The sequence below is a fragment of the Macrosteles quadrilineatus genome, unplaced genomic scaffold (assembly GCF_028750875.1).
Source record: "Macrosteles quadrilineatus isolate MER2022 unplaced genomic scaffold, UCM_ALF_1.0 Scaffold_1__1_contigs__length_201487025, whole genome shotgun sequence".
NCBI lineage: Eukaryota > Metazoa > Arthropoda > Insecta > Hemiptera > Cicadellidae > Macrosteles > Macrosteles quadrilineatus.
This window is the reverse complement of record NW_026542594.1, coordinates 111,535,774-111,559,814: the sequence shown is the minus strand read 5'-3', so window position 1 is coordinate 111,559,814 and position 24,041 is coordinate 111,535,774. Positions and strand designations below refer to the sequence as shown.

Genomic DNA, 24,041 nt, shown 5'->3' with positions numbered 1-24,041 from the left:
GACAGACACTCCAAATTTGGTAACCATCATCCATCTTATTTAACTAAGGACAAATTTAATCTTCATTGGACATTTAATCAGTATAGCCTACTAGGCCCAATTAACTCAACTCATCAAGATATATATATATTTCAAATTGAACTTTTATTCAAAATTTAGTCTTCAAATTCTATTTTATTTCATTAAATTCAGTGAAACCATTTGGAATCTTTCTTTGGACATTAACATTATTATATTAATAGCATCATGAACCTAGCTTAACTTATTTCAGAACAATAACTAAATTAAATTATTTGCATTTTAAAGAAGCCTAATATATCATTCGAACCGGCACGACCACCCCTCCCTGAGATTAAGAGCTCATATTCAAATAGTAATTAGTACTGTACTTTAGAAGAAACCAACCCAATAAGCCTAGAATAATATCATCCACTTTGGAAACCCCACCATTTTGAAAATTTACCATTGTTAACTTACCCTGTAGCTAATTCAACCAACAACTTATCTAATATTTGTATTTCATTAATAAATTTATATTGTAACTTACCAAATCTATTTATTCTTAGAAGAATTCATAATTATAAGATTAAGACAAATACTTACCTCATTAGACAAAAATAAAACACAAATTAGGAATTATCTTTATTAAGAAAGAAACGACTTTTGAGTTCAATGTGGGCTAACTTAGCCAAAGGAATTTTGTAGGCCTAAGTTAATGAAAAGTCTATAGAAAGCTTTATGGTGTGTAGCAAATTTGGCGACCCAACGTGTCGGCTTTCGAATGATATATTACGGTAGTCATCAAATATTGCAATTTTCGATCTAAGCTAAGTTAACCTTAAGTTGTACTAGATTGTAAGAACCCATAGCCTATTGTACGTCCCGTAATTAATATTCCCAACCCCAATAACAACACAAAGCCGTTATACAAAACACTAATTAATCACGCACAATTCGCATAATTAGTACAATAATTAATCATGGCCGAGAAAGGTTATAATTTAAGACCCAACCGTAAAAATTCTAACCTAAACCCAAATTACGACTACAACAACACTGACAGCGAGAGCGAGATTGAAGAAGAAGGTCGCCATTTTGATGACATCACACGCACGGACACAGATCAAAAAACACATCCACAGCAGACATCAGAACTCACAGAGGAAGAGAGCAACGAGTCCATGGACCAATCAGACAATAGTATTCCCATTCCTACAAGTCTGTTTGCAAATGTTGCCACTGAACTGTCCAGTAAACAAAGTCTGAATGATTCCAAAATGCCAGGTGATAGCCAAGGTCACATTAGCGGATCAATAAAACAGACACCCGCACCCGAACACAACCGATCGTTACCGAATATAGCCGACGCCGACGAACGTAACCTAGACCTAACAACACGGCAACGGAACAACCCTAGTGCAACTGTCGGTGCAACAGCAACTGTCACATCAACACTAATTGCACCATCAGATATTAATACTTTAATTGCCCTCATGACTAAACTAGACACTAAATTGAGCAACAAAATTGACGAATCTCATGCTAAAATTGACAGCAAAATTAACGAATCCCATGCCGAAATTAACAGCAAAATCAACAGCAAACTCAATGAATTAAAAGTTGAACTCACTCAAAGCTTCAATGATAAAATTGATGCTAATAGCCTAGAAATTCAAGCTTGCAGAACCGCGCTAGAAACTCAAATATCAGAAAATCGTGAAAGTCAAAATAAATTCCAGATCGAAATAAACTCAATTAAGATCACTCAGACAACACAAGCTGAGGAAATGATTAAACTCAACGAGAAACTCACACAAAAAATTGATGAATCACAAGATCAAATGAGACAATTCGTCATTGATAATCTTACACAACAACAATCAATATCTGATAATAAAAATCAACAGAGACAAAATGACATCCTATCTGCTGTCAAAACACAATTGGTAATGCATGAACAGAATTTTGACCAAAAAATTGAAGAACTTTCTCAACGAACCAGGCAAGAATCCAAACAGAATTCTAAAGCTAATTTGGCCATCATACAAAACGAAATTCTCCCAAAACTCACCATCCAAAACAAAACTTTAGAATCTCAGCAAGCTGAAATCCAAAGTTTAAATCAAAATCTGACTAAATGTGAACAAGAAGTGGAAACCCTCAAACAGAGCAAAACATTTAAAAACTTCCAAGGCCCAATCAAAATTATATGCAATGGAAATGAAGAGAAAGACCGACAAATACCAAAATTCAACAGCCGAAGTGGCAACCCAAAAGAATATCTTAATAAATTGAAAAGATATTACGACAGAGGACTTGAGCGAAACAGCAATTATGACCCGATTGAATATCTCAAAGACCTGCTAGAAACTTCATTCGAAGGTCCCGCCTCAAGATGGCTACAACTCGTTAAGACCGACTTAAGTTCCTGGGAACAATTTTCCAACGAATTTGAAGCTAAATACTGGTCAAGAGAAGTACAACGCAGCTTAAGAGCCAAAATCGAATCAGAAAAATACCGGTCAAATGGCACACTCAGCCGCAGCGAATACCTTACAGAACGTGTAATTTCACTCCAATCTATGAGCCCTTGCCTAACCGAAGAAGAAATTGTGACACTGATGGCAGAGAGATTTGACTCCATCGTACAAGACTGCATCAATGTACAAAACATCACCACCGTACGTGCATTAGAAAGACTTCTACAACGTGAAGACCTCAAAGACGGACCAAAGAAGACACGCACCAACAACCAGAATCACAACAGCTCATCCAACAACCGACCGACAACTCCAAATCAACAACCACACATTTATCATCAAAACGGCCGCTACGAGAATCAGAGAGCGTACCAACCCAAGATACCTTCATATCACAACAATTCATACAACAACAATCACCAACACAGAAGTTATCCAAACCATCAAAATTACCGTCCTAACCACAATCATCCTATTTACGACCGAAACCATGAAAACAAACCATATCAACGAGACAAATATCCTCCACGTAACGGTGACAACAACCAACGGACCTACAGAAACCACCCAACCCAAGAACAAGCTCAGCTTTGCGCAGTAATAAGACAAAATAACTACGTGCCAAGTGCTCCTCCAAACAACCAATCATCACACAGTTACGAGCCACAAACTCATCCTGCACCAAATATACAGGAAAACGGTTCGGCGCTGTAAGCGACAACCGAGAGGGTCAATTATCATTAGTTAACTCTAAAATTACAGCGCCTATTTATGAAAGTCTCGGTAATGAAATAAATCATCTTCAATCCCAAAGTATAATGTGCGATAAGAACTTCTTATTAGAAAATGATTCAGAAAATAATCAATCTCTAAATTTCACTCAAATAAGTTGCCCAGAAATTAGCATCAAACTTAATAATATTAGAGTAAACGCATTAGTCGACACTGGTTCATCAATAACTTGTATATCAGAATCCTGGTTCAATGAAAACAAATCCAAAATTTCACCATTTGAAGAATTTCCAGTTAATAACACAGTAATCAAAACTGCTACAAATGAGCGATCTAAAAGAGTCTCTCGAATTATTTACGTTCCCACCACAATTGCAGAACACACCTTGCCATTGGAATATCTTATTGTACCAAATCTAATAAAACCTATAATACTAGGAGTAGATGTTTTGTCTAATCTTAAAATGGATCTGAATTTCAACACAAATGAAATAGATATGCAGATAAATAATCACAATGTTACTTTGAAGTTTTGTATGTGCAACCAAGAGGGACAAATATGTCACTTAATAATTAATGATAGCCATAGGCCAAATAATGAATATTTTAATGATGAAACGTTTGATGTATATCACGATGATCCAATATATAATAAATTTAATAGCACAATAAATAACTTCAAAAATAGAAAAACAGATCCAATCGAAGACGAAACATTGACCCAAGAAGAAATAGATAATTCCCTAGCAACAAATACGCACATAACCGCAGAAGAACGTGAAACATTAAGCAGTTTATTAAATAAATATCAGCATATCTTTTCTGATCAGCCAGGAGTATGCAACAAGTATACACATGAGTTACGTGTAGAAAACCCTAAGATTTTTAAAACTACTTCGTACCCTGTCCCGCAGCAATATCAAGACCAAGTTCAAAAGGAAATTGATCGGATGGAAGCATTAAATGTGATAGAGAGAAGCAAAAGTACCTTTATTAATCCAATAATACCTGTTGTCAAAAAGACTGGCGAGATTAGATTGTGCCTCGATGCACGCAGGGCAAATGAAATAATAACTCCCGATTTTGAATGCAATCGAAGTGTAAACGAAATTTTGTGCAAGTGTAAAAGTGCTAAATTTATAAGTAGCATTGACTTAACAGCTTCATACTGGCAGATTCCCTTAACCGAAGAATCCCGGCAGTACACAGCATTTCAATTTAGAGGTCGAGTTTATCAGTACACCGTGACACCTTTTGGTATTTCTACGTCACAAGCTGCATTAGTCCGTGCATTGGATAAAGTGTTTGACTCAGAAGTTGAAGATTTCACCGCTATCTACATCGATGACATCTGTATTATTTCACCAGATTTCCCAACCCATATGAAACACCTTGAATATATTTTCCAAAAACTTGAAGAAGCTAACATGACAGTTAAATTCAGCAAATCTAAATTCTGCCAGAACTCAGTACCATTTTTAGGATATACTCTAACCAATGAAGGGCTACAAATGGATCAGAGTAAAGTGGATCCTATATTAAACTTTCCAACCCCTAAGAATCGATCACAACTAAAAGCTTTCCTCGGTAGCATCAACTATTACAACAAATTCATTGACAAATTTTCTGCTACAACACAACCTTTAATGAGATTAACCTCTAAGAAAAATAAATTCATTTGGACAGAAGATGATGATAAAACATTTTCAAAAATCAAACAACTTTTCCTACAAACCAACACTTTAATCCATCCAGACCCCACTAAAGAATTCTACCTCCAAACAGATGCATCTGACTACGCAATTGGTGGTCACCTATATCAGTTAAGAGAAAATGGCGATAAGGCTGCAATTATGTTCATGTCGCGAACACTACAACCGGCAGAACAAAGATACACCACCACTGAGAAAGAATTGCTTGCTATAATCTACTGTCTCCAAAAAGCTAGATATATCGTCCTTGGAACAAATCTAACAATAATCACCGATAACCATGCCTTAACTTTCCTTAAGAGTTGTCGCTTACTAAATAATCGATTAGCTCGCTGGATATTAATTCTCCAAGAATATAACTTCAAAATCATACATTGCAAAGGCACTGACAACATAACTGCTGATACTCTTAGTCGAATTTCTATCGATAAACCAGCAATCTCATACAACAACCCCATTGAATTAACCATTCATTATATAGACAAAATACCAGATCAAAATCTAAAAGACGCTTTACGAGACCTTCCCCTACTCCAAAGAAGAGATCCTAAACTCCAACACATTATTAACACTTTAGAACTTCAACCAGAATCTGAAATTGGAATAAAACTATCAGCCAATTTTCGATTACATCAAGATACCCTCTACCAACGACTGAAGAATAAATGGCTCATCGCATTACCAAGTTGTATGATTGAAAAACTTGTGTGGGGATGTCACCTATTCTACTTACATTGTGGAGCCAAGAAATGTTTTCAACTACTTCAAGAAACCTTTATTTTCCGAAACATGAACAGAATAATTAGGAAACTTATTTCTACATGCGATACATGTCAAAGGTGTAAGATTAGCAACCGTCCGCTGATGGCCACAGCAAAAGGTGTGCGTTGTACTGGCAAAAATGATCAAGTTGCCGTAGACATTATTGGACCTCTACCAACCAGTGTATCAAATGTAAAATATATCCTAATTGTCATAGATATTTTCACAAAATTTATAAAGCTGTACCCCATTCAACGAGCGACAACAAAGATAATTTTAAATAAACTTTTCACTTTGCATTTTCCTACATATGGATACCCAAAAAGGATACAATCAGACAATGGAACTCAGTTCAAAAGTGAAGAATGGATCAGAAGAATGGAAGAACATAATATTGAGTTAATTTTCAGCCCTGTCCATCACCCATGCTACAATCTCGCTGAAAGACCAATAAGGGAAATCAAAAGGTGTTTGCGAACCTATTGTTCTCGCCAACATACAAAATGGGCAAAATTCATTCCAGATATAAATGCTTGCTTAAACGAGCTCTATCATGAATCCACAGGATATACACCTAATGAACTTCAGTTAGGAATCAAAGATCAACGGTTTTGGGACAACTATTTAGCTGAAAACACATTCAATAGTGATACTCCCATTGAACAAAAGTTACTCCTAGCAAAACGAAGACTTGAAGAAAAACGCCTGAAACGATCGTCCAAACTAAATGAAAATCGAAAACCTCAAACCCTCAAGATCAATGATAAAGTATTAATCCGATCTCACCACCTCTCTAGAGCTATATATGGCGAGACAGCAAAATTATTCGAAATATACGAAGGACCTTTTATTATAAAGAAAATCTTAGGAAAATCCACATTCCACGTGACCAAAGAAGATGAAGATGTTTTATACGGCCCCTACCATATATCAGCCCTCAAGAAATATTTGGAACCAACCCGAGCAATAGAAGCTGTGATCGACGAGATAGATAATGATGACCCTACCTTCGAAGACATTGTATATCAATGAATTTCATAATGTGTTTCATCCATCAATAGACTTTTGTGCATCATCATCTCCAACCAAATTGTGCCATGGACCTTAATCGCGAGTGCGTGACCCCATTAATTGTGTTTCCATAAACTGATACCCAGGTGATAAAATTTATAAACAATACTCACTTACTAATTAACTGTGATCTCCTTAATAACAAAGAAACAATAAAGTTATTTGGTATTGAACAGTATGGAACAACAGCCATAATATCCCTTTCTTCCCATGCCAGGCCATGAACACTCTATTCTATTATCCCCATTTTAATGTTATTGTCCCACACATTTGTTAACTTAGATTATAATTTTGTTGTATTATCACCCAATGTTCTATCATCCAGAAAATCAATCATTTAATGTTATTCATACCTATCTTTAAGTATCATTCATATTAATGATTCATGACTCCATTTCATATTTTGTCGAAATCTGTATTTCATTTCATAGCATACAGATTTCTGTGGGGATAATTTGTAATATAACATGTCATTCATTCATCATTAACATTAATTTCTCTTTTATTTTGTATATTTTCTCTCACAATGTCTGTTAACAGGGCCGGATTTCCCAATAGGCCCGGTAGGCCCGGGCCTATGGGCGCAAGGTCCCAGAGGGCGCACGGCTAAGAATATATTTTTGTTTAAATACTTAGGCTATCTAAAAACAAAAATAAATAGTCATAGTTGATAAAAAAAACTCCAATGCATTGTGATTCTGAAGTTCATAAGAAGAAATAATTGTTAGGAAATTTAAACTATTTTTCAGAATTACGCATCAATTTCGTTACAAAATTGGTAACGAACATTGGTTATACGGGAGTAGACTGTATTAGGGATGTTGACGTTGACGAGCGCCCATGAAGGAGTACGCATCGTATTGCCACCGCACTGCCACTATCTGGCTCGGGCTCGGGCCACAGAAAACGTACTACTCTCGGGCTCGGCACTACTGATCAGAGTGATTAGGGGCGCATGCGTGCTAGACATTATTACCACCCTCACCTCACAAAACAAAAGTGATTAACTAATCCTTTGATTAGTTTTACAACAATCTGCAGAATCAAGTAAAAATATATAATAAGTTGTGTTGAATATTAAAACAACGATGAATTCACCTTTAAAAATAAAGACTAAAATATCTCGGTTTGCATTAGATTGTACAACAATTCAATACCCTCCAAAGCACCATTAATGCTGTCATTTTCTCCTCAGACCTCAGAAGGATCGGTATGGTTGGCCAGAATATTGATCTGTTTTGGGAAATATAACCTAGATGCAGTACGACCATAGATTAAATACAACCATAGACCTTTTTGTCTATGATATAACTCAAGTCAACTTCTTATGACGTTGATATTCCAATTTTATTTATGTCTAGTTCGGTTCATGTTGGTGACACTGGACGTTAGTTTTGACGTAATTTTGTTTCTGTTATTTTAGGGTTAGTTTTTCTAAGTGTGTGTTTCAATTTCTTGTAATATAAACAGGAGACGACCTATTGTTGATGATTAGATCGTTTTATTTTGGATAAACTAGGTTTGAACATAGATAAAACATACTCCTTAAATAACAAGAATTGTTTTCAGCTAATCCAAAATGCAGACAAATCTACTAAAGGAGTATGTTTAATCTATGGTATCACGTACTGTATAGAGTTCATGTTTTTGGGCCTGGAATTGGAATCAATGGTCATGTTTTTTTTTTTTGTTGTTTTTTTTTTTGCAGGAATTATCGGTGAGTTGAGTTGTTTTATTTCAGTCCCACGGCCACAAACGTGAGCATTTATTAAAAGCAAAAAATTGAAAAAAGTGTTTAAGACGGCATTTTGTGAAGGCTAAACAAGTCAATTCTTAAAAAAAAATTCAATGATTCCAACTAGGAGTGGTATTCAAGCAATCAACTTAGGCCTATGGGCATGATATAGTTTTTAATAAAGGTTTGAAGGAAAGTAATTCTGTGACCAGACTAGGGGGCGGAAAATTATTTGGGCCTAGGGGCGCAAAAATGCTAAATCCGGCCCTGTCTGTTAATGCCCCTGATAATGTGTTATCAGTTATTTAATTTGTTCCCCTTGTTAATGTGTTATTTTATCCAATTTTGTTCAATGTTATATAATATCCCATCACCCCACAGAAACATCATCCTATTTTATGTTACAATATAATATTTATGCAAATTCTCTCCATACCTATTAAGTACTCATCAAAAACCAACAATAATCATTTATTTAGAATAATATACAATTGTAAGAAAATTGCAATATAATAATAACATCTTAAATATAGTATCACTTTTCAAAATTATCCAAAGAAAATCAAAATTACTGTGGCAAGTGTCATTCATGTAAATTAACCAGCTGTACATCACTTCAACAATGGACATGGACTTCCTGAGCTTCTACCATTGCCTCTGCCCAGATCCTGCCAACTCTTCACAGTGTGAATATCATTCTATTGGAAATTGTGTTTAATTTAAACTAAAATTCATAATCCCAAAGTAAAACCTAAAATTTAAATTTCTCATCATCCAAAAGTATTGGACAAGTGCATTGAAAAGTACAAATTTATAAGAAGACAGACACTCCAAATTTGGTAACCATCATCCATCTTATTTAACTAAGGACAAATTTAATCTTCATTGGACATTTAATCAGTATAGCCTACTAGGCCCAATTAACTCAACTCATCAAGATATATATATATTTCAAATTGAACTTTTATTCAAAATTTAGTCTTCAAATTCTATTTTATTTCATTAAATTCAGTGAAACCATTTGGAATCTTTCTTTGGACATTAACATTATTATATTAATAGCATCATGAACCTAGCTTAACTTATTTCAGAACAATAACTAAATTAAATTATTTGCATTTTAAAGAAGCCTAATATATCATTCGAACCGGCACGACCACCCCTCCCTGAGATTAAGAGCTCATATTCAAATAGTAATTAGTACTGTACTTTAGAAGAAACCAACCCAATAAGCCTAGAATAATATCATCCACTTTGGAAACCCCACCATTTTGAAAATTTACCATTGTTAACTTACCCTGTAGCTAATTCAACCAACAACTTATCTAATATTTGTATTTCATTAATAAATTTATATTGTAACTTACCAAATCTATTTATTCTTAGAAGAATTCATAATTATAAGATTAAGACAAATACTTACCTCATTAGACAAAAATAAAACACAAATTAGGAATTATCTTTATTAAGAAAGAAACGACTTTTGAGTTCAATGTGGGCTAACTTAGCCAAAGGAATTTTGTAGGCCTAAGTTAATGAAAAGTCTATAGAAAGCTTTATGGTGTGTAGCAGTCTTCCCTCTTCCCATAGACTAAGTGTCTTAGACGTGCCGGCTTGTAGACAATCATTTGTTGAACCCTACAATGCTTCAAGGCGGCCGGTATGTTCAGTACGGTTTTGTAAATATGGTAATTAGTAGTCTCATCATTAATCATTAATTTTATTAACATTTAATTAAGTGTGTGCATAGGTTTTTAACATTCATTTGTATATTAGTTATTTATTGTAAGTCTGTAATATGTATTCCACTCTACTCACACACACACACACACTCCACCACATTCTCCTCAAAATCATACGATGCCTACGTCATATGGCGTGATCTATCTCTGTCTCTTTCCCTCTCATGGAAAATTCAAATTTCCCCACCATGATTTTATTCAGTTAGCGTCTAAAACCTTCCTCGATCGGACGTATGTGCCGCGCCGCGCCGTTTTTATGGCAATCTCGGTCTTTTGACCACCTCGTGGTGGAAGTGTCCCCATATTAAAACCTCTTTCTCTTTAATCAGTGATTAATAACACTAAATTCTCCCTTTCAAGTGTGTGCAGTGCATCTGAACTTCCAGATCTTCTTGTGTGTCCCTCAGCGTGGTGAGCTCACCCAATCCCCATTCCCCCTGCTACCTTCCAGTGTCGGATTTTCTCATTAAAAGGTATGTGACACTGTTTTTCTCAACTCTAACCAACTCCCATATCGAACAACTACTATGAGCAGCTGATTGACTATTATAACTACGATTCAACCTGTCATTTTGTGTTTATAGTTATTTATACTCTCTTTCTGAACTTTCTGGAATTTTCTTTTACACGTTTTTAAAACATTCCTACAATCTTAATAAACAAGAAAATACCTTTAAAGCATTCTTTTAGGCGCGGAAACCACTGCAAATTATAAAAATATACGGAACTATTTTCTCAAGTCGCGGAGCACATTTCTTGCCGAGGAAAATATAGCGGAGTGATACGGACCGGGGACTACTTTCTCTAGGGCACCTATTTGTGTTGCCAGCTGAACCTAAAAATGTGTTGTATAGTGTTTGAAAGACTGATTATTTGCTTTATAGTGACTGTAAGAAAAATATAATGTGTAACACGAGTGCAAAAGGCCTTTGCTGCACACGAGACCATTTTGGTTAAACGTTGCTCTCGTGTGCAGCAAAGTGCCACTTTGCTCACTAGTTACACAAATAACTATATTATTTTGTGTTTTATGTAGGATATCCCCATGGGATGGTTGGTCCTGTGTGAAAACAATTTTAAATTGTTGTAAAGTCAATTTGTAAATTTTTCTGAAACAATTTTAAAGTTGTTGCAATATAGTTGGAAACAATTTTTGACCTATATTAAAATGAAACCGTTGTCAACTATACTCATATTAATAACAGTTTTAAAATAAGTTTAAAACTGATATAAACCAATTTTTTCCCCCGTTTTTCTGCTACTTGGGATGGTTAAGTTTCATAAAAGTATCTCTATTATATTTTAGGCCAGTGATGAGAACCTACTAGGCTACTTACTACAATATATTAGGGTGAAAATATAGTAGAGCAGCGAGGCTAGATTAAAGTTAAGAGCGTAGCTGAGAGTTTTTTTACCCCAGATGGTAGTAGAGCTGCACATGCATATAGTGGAGCGACGACGGTAGCAAGTCAAGAGGCTGGATTTCAGTACTTCAGAATATACTTTCAACCTATCATGAGGGTAAAATGTACTGATTTTGTAAATAAATGAATGGCGAGAATAAAACACAGCAAAGTGGCCATTCATTGAAAAACTTTCTACATATATAAAATAATAAAAATTTCCATGATATATTTATAAAAATTTCTAATCATTATATAAAAAAACTGTTCAGTAAACCGGTAAAAACAGGATAAATTGTGGATTTATGTCACTTAACACGTTCTGTGCGGCAGGCATTCCAAACACAACAGTGGCACTGTAACAGCGAACGCAATTGGCATTCAAATATTTCAATCTGACGAATAACAAAAGAGCAGCGGTGATTGTACTACGTTACCCCCAGATTGTGCGTAGTTCCCTAAAACACTCAAAGGTAGCACCACTGCCTGGATCAGTAGTCAATGGCTTTGTAATATGGCTTGAAGAGAGAAAATACCCGAAACCGGGACAAAAGCATTGTCAGACGGAATTTTATGGGAAATTTTAGTACCAACCTACGCCAAATAAAGCTCACATTCTAAACTACAGGCTAGCAACGATTTTAACGTTCCCTGGCAATGGCTGAGCTCACACTGAACTAATGTAGTGGGGGTTGCGCAACTACATCAATTGATGTAGGCCCATAGGAGCGCTCGTGGCGCGACTACATCAATTGATTATGCAACAATGAATCAATTGATGTAGTCAGCACTGAACGTGTTAATAGGAAAATTGTACTTTTTTGACAAGAATAATTACTTCATTATCATTTCATCTATTGTAATAAAATTATTCATTATCCTAAACAGGATGGCCTTCACAAACTGATGAAATAAAACTACACTTTAAAGTCGGTTTGACCCCTGAGGCTCGACCCTCGATCAAACCCTCGAGGTAAAGAAATCGGGGTAGAATTTCGGAGCGGAGAGTCTAGTACGCTCCCCGCTCCACTATGACTTTCTACACGGTGCACCTACGTACATGTATGATCTAAAACCCTCTTGGCTACGCTCTCCGCTATACTCTAGCTTCGCCGCTCCACTACTTTTTCACCCTTTGTTGTGCTTGTGTACGTTTAAAAAAAAGTAACTACCGGTAGCCTATGTGATTTAATTTTTAAAAGATACGCTGACTTGAAGCCAACTGGTAAAAAATAATCTAACAACATAGAGCAAAGAAAAATAATAGATCAGTGTCGCCGGACATGAAATAGACATGAAAAACCAGCTTCAAAATTTACAATGGGATGAGAAGTATACTTGTGTTGGTTAGTCTATGGTACCACTTCGGTTACTCTAATATCAAGTTCCACCATTGAGTTTTTGCACAATGTTTGGCTACTACCTTAGTGTTGGAAAAAGTCATCCATCAAGAATGCATGTTGAGTCTTGTTTACAAAAATTCCCAATAACAATAATCCTCATATGCAACAATCCAGATCATCTGATCGGCAATGAAGTAAGGAAAACAGGGATACCAACATATGAGCTTGTTTTGTCGTTGAATAGTGTCTCACAGTACTTGTAATTTGGGTTGCTTTAATAGAAAAGAACAGGTAAATGGAAATTCACTTAGTCTACAGGTTTGCTGCGGTATGGGTATTTAATTTGGTACTGTATTTAAAATAATCCACAAAGCATTTGAATGTAACAATAAATAATTATTTATTTGTCTTTACAAATTGTACATAACTAATAAAACAGGTTGCAGATTTGCAGTAGTCCTCAGCTTGGGTTTGCAATACCTGTAAATAAATTTAAATTTAATGCTTGGCAATAAACTGCATAACTATCTTGTGGACATTCCCAATAACAATAATCCTCATATGCAACAATCCATATCAGCTGATCGGCAATGAAGTAAGGAAAACAGGGATACCAATACATGGCTAATTACTAACCTAAAAACTGAAAAACTTGTGACTAAGCTTGATTTTTATTCTAGCTTTAAAGTTAAGGTTCCTGAAAAGAACTTTGAACGGGTCTTAAACCCAGACTTCTGGCCTAGTGGGTTGTTTGTCAAGGAATTTGAGGTACTGTACTGAAACCCAGTCATAGGCTGCGCCCTTTAGCCAAGCTTAGATCTGTACCCGAGAGACAGGACTCCGCTAAGGTTGCTAACAATCCTACTTACCCTAGTAGAGTTTTTTTAGGGAATCAATCATCTCGTCTACCAGTGAATTAATCCCCTGCATTAGGCTACTGCATCAGAATGTCGAAGGACTAGGTAATAAAATTGATGCAGTTGAGCACTTTGTGTATGATGTTCATCCTCATTTCCTAATTTTAAGTGAACATCAGTCAACAGATAAGGACTTGGAACTCTTTAAATTCGATAACTATAAACTGATATCATTTTTCTGCCGAAAGAATCACAAGGGTGGGGGTATAGTTCTCTATGCACATTCTGATATATCTAGCCTTGTTTCTACCATTCCCTGGACTAATGAATACTGTGCCGACTTAGACTGCGAGTTAGTCATGGGTAAACTTGTTATCTTAAATTTTGTGATCCTAATTTTAGGTATCTACAGATCTGGTAACGGGAACTTTGACAACTTCTTTCAGAGATTTGATACTGTTCTCAATAGAATAAATGGGCCAAACAAAGGTAACCGTGCAAATATTGTAATTTTGGGTGACTTGAACATTAATTCACTATGTACAAATAGGCTTTATACGGATTTCAGCGATCTAAGTAAAAGTGTATGATTTAGATGATGTTCATGCAACTGTTCCAACTAGATTAGCACATAACTCAGTTAGTTCAATCGACCATGTTATTACGAATGCCAAAAACTTTGAAGCCTATGTTGTTGATGGTGGTATTTCTTACCATTTTGGTCAGGTAAATGATGTATTTGATGACAGCCTATCTCATGTAAATATTAAAAGTAGCATAAGAAGAACTTCTAAAAGAAGTTTCTCTGATAAAAATGTAAATAGCCTAAAAATGTGTCTAGATACCGAAAGTTGGGAAAATGTTTACTCCTCTAATGATATAAATGTTAAATGGGAAAATCTTGCTGGTACATTGCAGTGGTACCTTGATTGGAACTGTCCAAAAAAATCGGTCAAAATAAATGTTAAAAATAGGGACAGCAATGGTAACAAGTTGTCCAATAAGGTTAGGTTAGGCAATGAAACTTTGATATTAAAGGAAGATATGTTATACCAATCATACCTTTTCAAACAAACAGGCAATCTAGCTTTTAAGGATTCTTATAAGCAACTAAAAAACAACTTTAGACTTGTTGTTGTGTTTAGACTTGAGGTAAGAAATGAGAAGGCTAGCTTAATAAAATCTAAAATAGACTCCTCTCAGAATGTTTCAAAGAGAGCTTGGGCTCTGGTCAATAATCTCAGGTTGACAAATTTAAGTAAAAATGAGTTTGTAAATATTTCTCTGAAAGAAGGAAAATGTTGTTGTAAATAGCCCTGTATGTGTAAGTAACTTGTTCGATGATTTTTTTGTAAACCCATTTGAGGGTTGTTCTAAAGGCCAAATCACATCTATGTTGAAACCAAATAGTAGGGAAGAGACTCCTATGTGCCCTGTGGTAACCTTGGATGATACATTGCAGCTGATCAACGACCTTAATAACAAACTATCATGTGGATGGGATGACTTTTCTCCAAAGCTTTTGAATTATTGTAAATATGAACTTGCTCCTGTTTTGTGTCATTTGTTACAATATACAGTTGCTAGTGGTATTTTCCCCGATGTTTTAAAACTAACTGTTGTAAAACCATTGCACGAGAAGGGTCCGAAAGATAATGCTTCCAATTATCGGCCCATCTCTTTGACATCCACTTTCAGTAAGGTTGTGGAGAAACTCATGCTTAAGCACCTAAAAAAGTTCACTATTGAACATGACATAATACCTGAATGCCAACACGACTTTAGAGAGAGTAGGAGTACTACCTCGGCTGCTGCTGAATTTGTCCACACTGCCTTGAACAAGTTGGATAGTGGTTGTAAAGTGGCTGGGGTGTGTTTGGATCTCTCTAAAGCCTTTGACAGGGTCAACCATGCAATCCTTGTCAATAGGTTGGTTGAGATTGGCCTCCCTTCTTGGCTGACATTGTTGATTAGCAGCTTTTTAACCAATCGTATTCAGTATACCGAGATTTTTTATGACAATGGTTGGTCATTGGCCAATGTCATGTCAGAACAAAAACATGTTGTTTCAGGAGTCCCACAAGGGTCCATTTTGGGCCCTCATCTGTATAATATCTATGTTTGTAATTTTCCTACTATCAATAACGTTGAAATTAGTATGTATGCTGACGACACGTCAGGTGTATGCTGGGCTCAGTCTTTTGATGAACTCAAACAGGGCATGGCCGATTTTGTACATAAAGCTAGCTCATATTTTGAAAATATTAATTTCAAAGTCAACCTTGATAAGACAGAAATTGTAGTTTTCGGATTGAGTAGTACGCCCATTCCTCTAATAGATTTAGTTAAGGATGATGTGATATTTTAAAGTAAAGAGTGCTGTAAGTTTTTGGGACTATGTATACATCAGACCTTAACTTTTATGAATCATATATCTCATGTAAGATCTAGACTTTTAAGTGGAATCAGCCTCCTCAGAAGAATATCTTTTTATTTAGATACAGATACGTTAAAAAGAATTTATTTTGGTGTCATATTTCCTTTCTTGTCTTGTGGCCTTATTTTCTAGGGAAGTTCTCCCGACTGTAATTTACATAAAATTTTTGTTCTCCAGAAAAGAGCAATCAGACTGAAAGCCAAAGTATGGTACAAAAGGTCTTGTAAAGATATTTTGGTTAATTTAAATCTCCTCACTTTGTATGGACTATACATTTATCAATTAACTAGCAGAGTACCCGTCCTTCGTACGGGGTTGGAATATAAGTATAAAATGCTTATTGCAGTTATACTCAAGCTTTACGTTTTCAATAAGGGAGGACACAGTTTGATAAAATTTTTTTTTTTTATTTACAGATACTACACTTTTTAGCCAACAGGCCGAGAAGCGATTTTTAAATTTACAGTATTCTATAGTATTACACATCTACCATAGCCATAATGTTGTACCACTTCACCTAAACAATAGAGAAAAATAAATTATCAACAATTCGCAAAATATCACAAATTATTCATGAAATGAAAAACATAAACAACTGTAAACAATCCTACTTTGACAGTTCTCATTGCCAATCACAGTTTTTTGTTGCTGCTTAGTTCAAATTAGCTGTTTTCATAAATGCGAAAATATATAGTACTGCACCCTGTTGGTATATCTTATAACTTTTTAATGCTTTTCCATATCATAGAACCAACTTTTTTAGTTGAAACCGCTGACTAAATCAAATCAAATCAAATCAAATCAAATCATCTTTATTCAAACTGTACATACATACATGAATAGAGTCACAGAAATAAGAACTAACAAGTACATTATGTTTCTTATTTTAACTATTTTATTTACATACATTGCTAAATCTATGCAATACAATCCTTTATTAATGCTGTGTATTTATGAATGTAGTTAAAACATTTTATACTCTTTTGGTTAGTTAGTCCTACTTACATAACAAAAGGCTAAAGACAAATTTATTAAATTTAAACATTTTTGTTTTTTCTGCTCCTGAGCTATAAGACTTAATAAATGGTTTTAAGTTACCTTTGTCAGAAGCTCAAATGGTCGTTAAAACTCTACAACCAGGTTTCGATGCTGAGTTGCACCATGATCACGTAAGTCAGCAGGATAACTTCTTGCTCACATGTCGGTCAAATTGACGTCGTTAAAATGTTTATAAAAACAATACAGGACGTAAAAAACACATACATTTAAACACGAACAAGTATAAAACATATTACGAACGAGATCAATCTATCGAACGGGCCCGTATAAAACATATCCTCCTGCCGCCGATAACCGTGACGGGCCCGTTTGATAGATTGATCTCGTTCGTAATATGTTTTATACTTGTTCGTGTTTAAATGTATGTGTTTTTTACGTCCTGTATTGTTTTTGTAGGTTTACGTTGTAGGTTATGTGGTGTTATTTGCATGCTTCTAAAGAAAACTTTTCACTAAAAAATGCAGTCTATCCATTCAATTTGCAATTAATTGGTAAGACTTGATTATACAACACAAATTTTTGAGCGGAGCGGGCGAAGCGAGCGAAGCTCTTATAGTTCGACTCTTATGCATTTCGTAATACGCAAACTCCTCCTAGACGGCTGAATCAATTGTTTTCAAATTTTGCATGGTGATAAAGACCATATTGGTGAGTGCCAACATCTATATGGCGTTAAAAAAGTCTCTCAGGAATCTGCCCCACTGGGTCTCAAAGTTTCAATGTAATCCTTATGGAAGCAGTATTTGACACATAAACAAAAACATATGATCAGCTGATGACTTTTAAATGCAGTAGATAAAGAAATAGCTGATAGCATTAATCCACAGATATTAGAACAGAAACGGTATGAATCATAAATTATAATCAAATGACGACACAAGCTTGAGATCCGTGACGTAGGAAGTGGTGAAGGAAGTAGTAAAGGTGAGCAGTCTGGAGTGTGGAAACTGTGACGATTAGAATTAGGTATCTGCATTCCAAAAATTCTATGGGAAGGGAAGAAAATGGGTCCGCGACGTAGGACGTGGTGATGGAAGTAGTCAAGGCGAGTTGTCCGGAGTGTGGGAACTGTTCATGACGAATATATTAAGGTGATGAAGGATGTAGTAAAGGCGAACTATTCGGGGTATAGGATCTGTTTATGACCATTAGATTAAGGTATTTGCAATCCTAAAAAGCTATGGGAAGGGAGAAAGAGGAAAACAGGTCCGCGACGTAGGAAGTGGTGAAGGAAGTAGTCAAGGTGAGCTGTCCGGAGTGTGGGAACTGTTCATGACGAATATATTAAGGTGATGAAGGATGTAGTAAAGGCGAACTATTCGGGGTATAGGATCTGTTTATGACCATTAGATTAAGGTTTTTGCAATCCTAAAATGCTATGGGAGGGGAGGAAAACAGGTCCGTGATGTTGGAAGTGATGAAGGAAGCAGTAAAGGCGAACTGTTCGGGGTATAGGATCTGTTTATGACCATTTGGTTAAGGTATTTGCAATCCTAAAAAGCTATGGGAAGGGAGAAAGAGGAAAACAGGTCCGCGACGTAGGAAGTGGTGAAGGAAGTAGTCAAGGTGAGCTGTCCGGAGTGTGGAAACTGTTTATGACCATTAGATTAAGGTATTTGCAATCCTAAAATTAAGGTATTTGCAATCCTAAAATGCTATGGTAAGGGAGGTAAACAGGTCTGTGACGTAGGAAGTGATGAAGGAAGCAGTAAAGACGAACTGTCCGGGGTATAAGATCTGTTTATGACCATTAGATTAAGGTATTTGCAATCTTATAATGCTATAGGGAGGGAAAAAGAGGAAAACAGGTCCGTGACGTAGGAAGTGGTGAAGGAAGTACTAAAGGCGAGTTGTCTGGAGTGTGGGATCTGTTTATCACCAATTGATTAAGGTATCTTCAATCCAATAATGCTAAGGAAGGGAGGAAAACAGGGCCGTGACATAGGAAGTGATGAAGGATGTAGTAAAGGCGGGGTTTTCGGAGTGTGGGAACTGTTTATGACGATTTGATTAATGTATCTGCAATCCTAAAATGGTATGGAAAGGGAGGGAAACAGGTCCTTGACGTAGGAAGTGGTGAAGGAAGTAGTGAAGGCGAGTTGTTCGGAGTGTGGGAACTGTTTATGACGATTAGATTAAGGTATCTGCAATCCTAAAATGCTATGGGAAGGGAGGGAAACAGGTCCGTGACGTAGGAAGTGGTGAAGGAAGTAGTAAAGGCGAGCTGTCCGGAGTGTGGGAACTGTTTATGACGATTAGATTAAGGTATCTGCAATCCTAAAATGCTATGGAATGGGAGGGAAACAGGTCCGTGACGTAGGAAGTGGTGAAGGAAGTAGTAAATGCGAGCTGTCCGGATTGTGGGATCTGTTTATGACCGATAGATTAAGTTATTTGCAATCCAATAATGCTAAGGGAAGGGAGGGAAACAGGTCAGAGACGTAGGAACTGGTGAAGGAAGTAGTAACGGCGGGTTTTTCGGAGTGTGGGAAATCTTTATGACGATTAGATTAAGGTATCTGCAGTCCTTAAATGCTATGGAAAGTGAGAGAATCAGGTTGGTGACGTAGGAAGTGGTGAAGGAAGTAGTAAAGGCCAGTTGTTCGGAGTGTGGGATCTGTTTATGACCAAAAGGTATTTGCAATCCAATAATGCTAAGGGAAGGGAGGGAAACAGGTCCGAGACATAGGAAGTGGTGAAGGAAATAGTCAAGGCGAGCTGTCCGGAGTGTGGGAACTGTTTATGACGATTAGATTAAGGTATCTGCAATCCTAAAATGCTATGGAATGGGAGGGAAACAGGTCCGTGACGTAGGAAGTGGTGAAGGAAGTAGTAAATGCGAGCTGTCCGGATTGTGGGATCTGTTTATGACCGATAGATTAAGTTATTTGCAATCCAATAATGCTAAGGGAAGGGAGGGAAACAGGTCCGTGATGTTGGAAGTGATGAAGGAAGCAGTAAAGGCGAACTGTTCGGGGTATAGGATCTGTTTATGACCATTTGGTTAAGGTATTTGCAATCCTAAAAAGCTATGGGAAGGGAGAAAGAGGAAAACAGGTCCGCGACGTAGGAAGTGGTGAAGGAAGTAGTCAAGGTGAGCTGTCCGGAGTGTGGAAACTGTTTATGACCATTAGATTAAGGTATTTGCAATCCTAAAATTAAGGTATTTGCAATCCTAAAATGCTATGGTAAGGGAGGTAAACAGGTCTGTGACGTAGGAAGTGATGAAGGAAGCAGTAAAGACGAACTGTCCGGGGTATAAGATCTGTTTATGACCATTAGATTAAGGTATTTGCAATCTTATAATGCTATAGGGAGGGAAAAAGAGGAAAACAGGTCCGTGACGTAGGAAGTGGTGAAGGAAGTACTAAAGGCGAGTTGTCTGGAGTGTGGGATCTGTTTATCACCAATTGATTAAGGTATCTTCAATCCAATAATGCTAAGGAAGGGAGGAAAACAGGGCCGTGACATAGGAAGTGATGAAGGATGTAGTAAAGGCGGGGTTTTCGGAGTGTGGGAACTGTTTATGACGATTTGATTAATGTATCTGCAATCCTAAAATGGTATGGAAAGGGAGGGAAACAGGTCCTTGACGTAGGAAGTGGTGAAGGAAGTAGTGAAGGCGAGTTGTTCGGAGTGTGGGAACTGTTTATGACGATTAGATTAAGGTATCTGCAATCCTAAAATGCTATGGGAAGGGAGGGAAACAGGTCCGTGACGTAGGAAGTGGTGAAGGAAGTAGTAAAGGCGAGCTGTCCGGAGTGTGGGAACTGTTTATGACGATTAGATTAAGGTATCTGCAATCCTAAAATGCTATGGAATGGGAGGGAAACAGGTCCGTGACGTAGGAAGTGGTGAAGGAAGTAGTAAATGCGAGCTGTCCGGATTGTGGGATCTGTTTATGACCGATAGATTAAGTTATTTGCAATCCAATAATGCTAAGGGAAGGGAGGGAAACAGGTCAGAGACGTAGGAACTGGTGAAGGAAGTAGTAACGGCGGGTTTTTCGGAGTGTGGGAAATCTTTATGACGATTAGATTAAGGTATCTGCAGTCCTTAAATGCTATGGAAAGTGAGAGAATCAGGTTGGTGACGTAGGAAGTGGTGAAGGAAGTAGTAAAGGCCAGTTGTTCGGAGTGTGGGATCTGTTTATGACCAAAAGGTATTTGCAATCCAATAATGCTAAGGGAAGGGAGGGAAACAGGTCCGAGACATAGGAAGTGGTGAAGGAAATAGTCAAGGCGAGCTGTCCGGAGTGTGGGAACTGTTTATGCCGATTAGATTAAGGTATCTACAATCTTAAAATTCGATGGGAAGAGAGGGAAACAGGTCCGCGACGTAAGAAGAGGTGAAGGAAGTAGTAAGGAGAGCATTGTGGAGTGTGGGAACTGGAAACCGTTTGTAGCAGTTAGATTGATTTATCTGCAATGCTGAAATGCCATTAGAAGGGATGGAAGCATGCCCACGAAATAGAAAATGGTGAAAGAAGTAGTAAAGGCTAGCAGTATGGAGTGTGGGCAATGTTTGCGGCAATTAGATTAACGTATCTAAAATAATAAAATGCTATGTAAAGTGATGAAAACAGGTCCACGATGTAGGAAGTGGCTTAGGAAGTAATAATGTATGAGCATAGTGGATGAACCGTCTGTGGCAGTTAGATTAATGTATCTTCAATCCTAAAATGCTATGAGAAGGGAAGGAAACAGGTCTATGACGTAGGAAATGGTGAAGGAAGTAGTAAGGCTTGCAGTGCAGAGTGTGGGAACTCTCTTTGGCAATTACATTAATGTATCTGCAATCCTAAAATGCTATGGGAAGAGAGGGAAACAGGTCCACGACGTAGGGGGTGGCGAAGGAAGTAGTGAGAAGGTGAGCAATGTTGAGTGTGGGAATAGATCAATGTATCTGCAATGCTAAAATGCTATGGGAAGAGACTGTAGATTGTAGCATTGACTATACAGAGGTGTATAGTCAATGATTGTAGGTTAAAATGATTACGAAGCACGAATCGATACATATTTCGATACATGCAATCGTTTACAATAGAAATTTACAACTGAGTTCACAACAGCTGATTTTTACTTCATGGAGGCTAAAAACTATTTTTACTCCCTAAAGAGTGCTACTTTAGGCCCAAAACGCACGCATTCCAAACGACTGTTTTTACTGCAGTATGACAAAAACAATATAGCCTAATATGAACCCTTGACGACTCCGCTCAATTTTGTGGATGCCTCTGCGAACGCCACCTAGTAAAATAAAACCTCTTTAAAACTTAGAAAAATAACAATTTTTAGAATCACAAACAGTCAGTGCTGTATCATGTTAACCTCACTTTTTAACCTTAATGACTAAATAGATAGATATAGACTAAATTCTCTAATTCCCTTTAAATATGAATACTCGTAAGGTAAACATGGGGAATTACAGAGCCACTGGGGCGGACGGCGAAGGGGTTTTTGAGATAAGAATATGCCTATATGTTAATCGGGAATGTAAGCTATCATCATGCCAAATTTCAGCCCAATCCGTCCAGTGGTTTATGCGTGATTGAACTTCAAACACACAAACAAACAAACAAACAAACACACAAACTTTCACATTTATAATATTAGTAAGATTATGCTTGTGAAAAATGATGTAAAGCACACAAATAAAAATAGTCAAATCCACAGGTACAACACGAGACGAAAGGATGATTTTCACCGTGTGAGGAGGAATTTCAACAGAACTGGCCGAAGTCCTTTTGTGATGGGGTCAATTTATTTCAACCTCCTACCAAACAATATAAAGGAATTAGAAGGCACTAAATTCAAAATTGCTTTGAAGAATTGGCTAGTTAAAAAAAGACAGTATTCATCAAAAATTTCAGATTTAAATAGGTACCGATTCGGCATAACAATTTGGATAAACTACATTTTGAGTGATCTAAGTTGATCCCAGGTATGTACACTAAGGGCCGCTTTCCCCAAATCAAGTTTAACTCTGATCGTGGTTTAAACTCTAGTTTAACCTCAGATCCACTTTCCCCAAAATAATTTCTCCGTTTAAACTAGGTTTAAGTTAACCCTAGGGGTGAGGCAGGTTTAACTGGCGATCCGTGGGTTAACCCAGGAGAGAAGAATAATAGCTTGATTTTGATTGGCTCTTGGCTGACTTGTTACGTTCGGCAGACGGCAATGGCAAATATCCTTGTTTGACATTTGTTAAACATAACCTAAAATAAATTGAACTGGAAATAAATTAAAAATAACAAACCAGAACCTATGTAGACAATTCATGACTATTTCAAATTTAAAGATATAAGGCTACAGATATACAGTAATGGTTTTAAGGTTTTTAAATGCGTAGAGTAGGCCTAAATTATTATATTTTCGGTAGGTAGTATCGTAGTTGTGTACAATCGATAGGTTACCTTCTCCACAGCAACGCAACAGTGGTTGGAAAGTTTGCTCATAAGAAGCCTTTTGGTTTCATTTTATTTTAACACGAGTCTTACATTACACAAAAGTAAATATTAAACATTCGGGCCTAAACACTAGTCTATTAATTATCATGTGTAAATTAACAACTACTGCAGTACGCCTAAAATTAAATTTAGTTTAGAAACATCGAACGTGTCTAATGCTGAGTAGCATAGGCCTGCCATTACAAAGGATAGGCTCTAGTTTTTAATCCACAAATATTAATTTTGCGTCTTTCCCAACA

At 36.7% G+C, this 24,041-nt stretch overlaps 2 protein-coding genes across 4 annotated transcripts in view; one reads left to right on the top strand and one right to left on the bottom strand.

The window, feature by feature from the left end:
• Window positions 1–980: 980 nt before the first annotated feature.
• Window positions 981–3,194, top strand: LOC128999889 (uncharacterized protein DDB_G0289975-like). The gene has a single exon (XM_054426643.1). It carries the CDS (start codon window positions 981–983, stop codon window positions 3,192–3,194), a length of 2,214 nt encoding a protein of 737 aa, XP_054282618.1.
• A 10,161-nt stretch (window positions 3,195–13,355) lies between these two features.
• The window catches only part of LOC128983325 (ubiquinone biosynthesis protein COQ4 homolog, mitochondrial), a 95,011-nt gene continuing 84,325 nt past the window's right edge, over window positions 13,356–24,041 (bottom strand). For 2 of the 3 annotated variants that reach the window (XM_054402576.1, XM_054402593.1), the window contains exon 7: window positions 13,356–13,460. The gene's annotated coding sequence lies outside the window, so the exon portion shown is untranslated. Of the gene's footprint in view, window positions 13,461–17,104; window positions 22,583–24,041 lie in introns of those variants that run through there. The other variant, XM_054402584.1, reaches the window with a different exon arrangement.